Raw genomic sequence first — 5,711 nt, forward strand, 5'->3', positions numbered from 1 at the left:
TAGGGATTCAGTTTTAGTGAGCATCTCCAGCAATCTCCTAATAAATGTTTCCCAATCCAACTAATACGAGAGTCACAACTCCTCCTTTATTTAGGAAGAGTTAGGGTGAATTATTGCTGCACTCCATCTACACCGACACGCTTCCTGAGATCGCCGGGGGTGACAAATTAGGCATGGCCAAGGATCTACTTGTGGCGGCGGACAGGTATCGTATGCAGAAGCTGAAGTTGATTTGTGAGAACACGCTGCACGGCTACGTCCACGCGAGCACGGTTTTGGCTTTTTCGGGGTTAGCTGAGAAGTATGGTTGCAAGGGTCTCAGGGAGGCATGCTTCAAGTTCCTCAAGGTTCCTGGCAATCTGAGGAAATTCATAGAAAGTGATGGGTTTGAGTGTATGGCGACTGGCGAGGAGTTGCCCCTGTCTTCTTAAGGAATTATTACTACTCGGCAGTCTCGATGCCAGACCTCTTCAACTTAATTGGAAGGGGAATTTTATCGTTTTACCCAATCTTTTTCTTATTGTTTATTTTTATCTTATCTGTTCTTGAGTACGTCATATACAGACTTCTCCTTTACATTTTATTTAATATAAAATTATTAGACAAAAAAGATTACCGCTATAAATTTTTCACCCAGTATTCTTGTTTCATATACTCAGACATGAATTATGTTAATACCTGTTTGTGCACTTGAGATGGTGGACTCAATAGGCAAGGTGTAAAAGGTTACATGAGTTCGGCCACTAGTGCTTTATCAGATTAGGACTCGGTGGCTAGCTTGTTCATAGCACTCAAATCACAATCCGAAAGGCATTGTAAACTCGTTTCCCTTTCAACCACGTTTAGCGTGACTCTTCCGAGCAGGCAGAGAAACAGCCGGACCGTGGCCGCAAAATATATCAGAAATCCTGCCAACAAGGTACCTAATTGACGACACCGTGTCCCATCTCATCAGCATCCAGTAGGCTTAGGCGCAGCCCATGCTCAGCTTTTTCTATCAAGCAGAGAGAATACAGATGCCCAGCTCTCCCGGCCCTGCCATCGTCGACCCCGGGCGCAGCAACGCGTCGACCATCGCCGCCGACATGGAGACCGGCTCGCACGAGCTCACCGTCCGCGGCTACTCGGGCACCAAGGGGCTCGGCGTCGGCAAGGGCATCCTCTCCGCAGCGTTCAGCATCGGAGGCCACAGCTGGTGCATCCCACTACTACCCCGACGGTTACAACGTGGAGAGCTCCGACTGCATATCCTTGTACCTCCAGCTGCTCGTCGACGATGATCAAGGAGACAACGGCGACGTCAAGGCACAGTTCAAGTTCTGCTTGCTGGACCAGGGAGAACCCGTGCCATCGTACACCCTGACTAGCAAGAGGCAGGAATTCGCCCGCATCAAATCTCACGCATGGGGTTGGGCCAAGTTCATCAGGCGCAAGGAGTTGGAGGAGTCTCCTCACATCGAAGACGATACATTCCGGATCAGCTGCCATGTCACTGTCCCCAAGATCCGGGCCGAGGAAACCCAAGTGCACTTCCTCACATCGCCTTCGAAGACGGACCTGCACCGGCATCTTCGTGATCTCCTAGAGAGCAATGTGGGAGCGGACGTCAAGTTCAGGGTCGGCAGGGAGACGTTCACGGCGCACCGGAGCATCCTCGCCGCTCGATCACCGGTTTTCAGGGCGGAGCTCTTCGGTTGGATGAAGGAGAAGTGGGCGGCTCAAGTCCGGATCGATGACATGGAGCCGAGGGTGTTTGGAGCCATGCTCCACTTCATATACACCGACTCGTTGCCTCAGATAGAAGGTGACAGGAGGGTGATGGCGCAGCATCTTCTCGTTGCGGCAGACAGGTACTGCCTGGTGGGGCTGAAGATGATCTGCGAGGACATGTTGCGCAACTTCATCGACACCAACACGGCGGCGACTACTCTGGAACTGGCTGAGCAGCAAGGCTGCCGTCGTCTCAAGGAAAGATGCTTGAACTTCCTTAAGAATCCCGGCAATACAATTGCAGTCATGGCGACCGATGGCTTTGAGCATCTAATGAGCAGTTACCCCTCTCTTGTCAAGGACCTTCTTGCCAAGGTTTCTCCCTGATTATTCCTTGACTTGAGTGAGTGTCATAAGGACTCATTCTTTTTCACATGTAACTATATGGTTCACTTTAAAATAGTAGCTACGGGTTTTCCATAATCTCTAACTCTCTCAAGTGTCATATGTGTACCATAAATGACCAAAAAAATACTATATTTCACTATCCTCTCTGAATTCCAATCATTCACTTGATCAACAGCTCTTCTATTAAATTAAAATAAAGTAAATAAGAAATTCTCTTTAAAAAATGAGGCAGCTTGTGAGAACTAAGCTTAGCTGTGGTAGGTGTTGTGCCCATCAACAACGAGGTCCGAGTGGTGACTTCATCAATCTAAGGATCTACCAGCTTAGTCTCTCGAGGTGTTCATAAGTGGTGAGGTTATATACCTGTATTTATAGGGTTGGGTGTATGTGCATGACTGCACGCGTGTATGTGAGCGTCTGCGGCGTCTATGCTGTGTTTCGCAAAAAAAAAAGAAAAAGAAAAGAAAATGAGGCATCTCTTTCATTCGCACATCCAAACTTACTATCTCCATTACAATCTCCATTACAGGATCACTATCAGTATAAACTTTTCGTTCTACTACCTTCATATCGTTGTATTTGATGTTGGTTAGTTTAAGAATAAAGTAGTCTACGTCAAATATTATAAATTAGATGGAGTACATACAAAATATATCAGACTTCAAGGTAAATAGGATGTTTTCACGTGGGTATCATAACTTGTGCTTCCTTAGTTGACAATCCATGGAACAACATATTCAAATGTTATAGTCACTAATTGATTAATTAAGGCCTAATTCGGTAAGTTCTTGGACTAACTAAAACAGGTTATCAAGGCAAAAAAAAAAAGCTATTCTGTACATGACCAAAATATTTTTTCCGTGCGAACTGAGCGTTAGCTTAGCTGGTAAGGATCCTGGTGGTGCAACCTGTCCACCCAGGTTTGAGTTCTCAACTCAGCACGGAAGCAGCCATTTTTCAGGATTTAACCGATGCTATTCTTTTAGTGGTATGCGGCGTGCCCGTCGAGTGCGAGGCACCAGTAGTTACTTCGTCAATCTAGAGGATTTGCTGACTCAGTCTCTCGAAAGTGCTCATAGGAGTTGCGTGCGTGTGTTTGTTAGGGCGAGTATGCGTGCGTATATGTGAGCAGTACTATGTGATCCCTAAAAAATATTTTTGTTTTCTAATTTTGGAGGGCATAATCAGAAAATATACAAATGGCCCATTGTACAGATTAAGAAAATAACAGCAACGTAGTATAAAAAAAGATCAAGAAAAAATATCTCGAATTTCCAAGACCAAAATATTTAGTGCATGGCAAGTAATGACGCAGTTAGCGGGAGGTTAATACCGAGAGAAAGAGGGCAGGTGGAAACGTGAATGACTCACCACTAATTCCCAGCTAACAACTATATTCAGGTTCAGCAAATTCCAAACAGGACATAAGTATAATTTGGGGGGCCTTAATTTTTTGGAGCATGTGTGGTAGGTAGCCCATGCTGAACTTACTTTTGTGCAATTCTGAAGATGCCTTGGTCTTCTTTTATTTCGTTAAGAAAATCTGGCATACTTTGTATTTCTCCGTTCCAAATGTCCTCTCATACAGGTTTCCTATGTTTTCAAATCCTCTTTTATTTCAATTTCTCTGTTCCGAATAGACGTAGGACTCGATGATGTATCCGATATGAATAAAGAAGTTGTACAACGTGACACTTCCGAATCGGCCTCGGAGTATAACCGGCCTGTTGCCACAAATATGTGAGATCGTACTAACAACGTACTACCTAGTTGACAACGCCGGGTCTCAGCTAGTAGTAGTAGTAGGGCTATCCGATCCATGCTCAGATTTTTCTCTAACAAACCGAAGAGAACGCAGATGCCGAACTCCTCGGCTCCTGCCGTCGTCGACGGCCGCCGCAGCAGCGCGTCGACCATCGCCGCCGATATGGTGACCGGCTCGCACGAGCTCACCATCAGCGGCTACTCCGGCACCAAGGGCATCGGCATCGGCACGTGCATCAAGTCCTCAGCGTTCACCATAGGAGGACACAGCTGGTGCATCATGTACTACCCAGACGGTGAACAGCAGGAGAGCGCCGATTGGATATCCCTGTATCTTGAACGGCTGGATAAAGGCAAAGACGACGTCACGGCGCGATTCAGATTGAGCCTACTCGATCAGGCCGGAGAGCCCGTGCCGTCAGTCGATTACTTGAGCGAGCAACGCACGTTCACCAGCGCAACAAGGACATTGGGCTACCGTAAGTTCGTCAGAAGGAACGGGTTGGAGTCATCATCTTTTCTCAAAGGCGACAGCTTCCGGATCCGATGCCATCTCACCGTGGTTAAGATCCGGGCGGAGACAGCCCGCGTGCAGTTCCATGTCCCACCATCCACGGACCTGCACCGGCATTTCGGTGATCTACTAGACAGCAAAGTGGGAGCTGATGTGAAGTTCAATGTTGGGAGGGAGACGTTCACGGCGCACCGGAACGTCCTCGCCGCTCGCTCGCCGGTCTTCAAGGCGCAGCTCTTCGGTTGGATGAAGGAGAAGAAGGCGGCTCAGATCCGGATCGACGACATCGAACCGAGGGTGTTCAGGGCCATGCTCCACTTCATATACACCGACTCGCTGCCTGAGATCGACGAGGGTGATATTAGGGTGATGGCGCAGCATCTTCTCGTTGCGGCGGACAGGTATGGCTTGGAGAGATTAAAGTTGGTCTGCGAGGACGTGTTGCGCAACTTCATTGACACGAGCACCGTCGCCACTACTTTGGCGCTTGCTGAGCAGCACGGGTGCCATGGGCTGAAAGAGGGGTGTTTCAAGTTCTTAGAGTCTCCGGGTATTATGAAGGCAGTCGTGGCCGCTGATGGCTTTGATCATCTCATGAGCAGCTGCCCCTCAGTTGTCAAGGAGCTGCTCGGCAAGGTTTTTCCTTGACTCCGTCCTCGACTTGACGGATGAAGCTAAATACACGGAGTGCCAAATTTGGTATCTCTGTGTTATAATTCGACCTACCTCTCCAAGAATAGTAAAATGAGCTAAAAATATTAACAAACATATGAAAGGACGATTTTCTGCCGGATCAAATATGAGTTTCTTGCCGATAATAATAATGTATGTGTAATTGTCACGTTTAGTGACTGACAGTCCAACTAGGGGTGCCTAAGTGGTAGATTTGTAAGCGGCGGAGATCACAAGACCAAGAATTCGAATGGTAATACAGAAGGGTGAGGTTTAGACAGGTTCGGGTCTTTGGAAAGTAATACCCTACATCCTGTGTTCTGGTGGACTGTATTGCTGGTATGAGATGCGTTGGATTGAGTTAAGGTGGGCTGAGTTACCCTCGAGGGGCGCCTCTGGCCGCCTTATGTAGGTTGACGACCTAGGTTACAATCGGAGGATCTAATCGTAGTCGCTTGTTACATGAAAAGCAATCTGAGTCAGTTTACAACAAGTATCCCGTGATATCTGGGTTGAATTGATTCGCCCGGCCTCCTGGCTTGTGCTCCACGCGTCTTCATGCCTTGACCCGCACGGCATGGTCAGACAGGTCCACTTATTAGGACCGATCAGTATCCTTATCAGTGGGGATCCGTGAGTACCC

At 47.7% G+C, this 5,711-nt stretch overlaps 2 protein-coding genes across 2 annotated transcripts; both read left to right on the top strand.

The window, feature by feature from the left end:
• Window positions 1-1,016: 1,016 nt before the first annotated feature.
• On the top strand, window positions 1,017-2,097 carry LOC101778766 (BTB/POZ and MATH domain-containing protein 3). The gene is made up of 2 exons (XM_022829564.1): window positions 1,017-1,166; window positions 1,264-2,097. Exons 1-2 carry the CDS (start codon window positions 1,017-1,019, stop codon window positions 2,095-2,097), a joined length of 984 nt encoding a protein of 327 aa, XP_022685299.1.
• Window positions 2,098-3,976: 1,879 nt separating this feature from the next.
• LOC101779175 (BTB/POZ and MATH domain-containing protein 2) lies at window positions 3,977-5,044 on the top strand. Its single transcript, XM_004980712.1, has one exon. It carries the CDS (start codon window positions 3,977-3,979, stop codon window positions 5,042-5,044), a length of 1,068 nt encoding a protein of 355 aa, XP_004980769.1.
• The last annotated feature ends 667 nt before the right edge of the window (window positions 5,045-5,711 follow it).

The sequence above is a fragment of the Setaria italica genome, chromosome VIII (genome assembly GCF_000263155.2).
Source record: "Setaria italica strain Yugu1 chromosome VIII, Setaria_italica_v2.0, whole genome shotgun sequence".
NCBI lineage: Eukaryota > Viridiplantae > Streptophyta > Magnoliopsida > Poales > Poaceae > Setaria > Setaria italica.

What these genes read in the sequence shown, in the direction of transcription:
- LOC101778766 (XM_022829564.1), top strand. Translation starts at nt 1,017, where the DNA reads ATGCCCAGCTCTCCCGGCCCTGCCATCGTCGACCCCGGGCGCAGCAAC. An exon ending in TCGGCAAGGGCATCCTCTCC is followed by an intron (nt 1,167 to 1,263) that starts GCAGCGTTCAGC and finishes TTGTACCTCCAG; the next exon opens with CTGCTCGTCGACGATGATCA.
- LOC101779175 (XM_004980712.1), top strand. Translation starts at nt 3,977, where the DNA reads ATGCCGAACTCCTCGGCTCCTGCCGTCGTCGACGGCCGCCGCAGCAGC.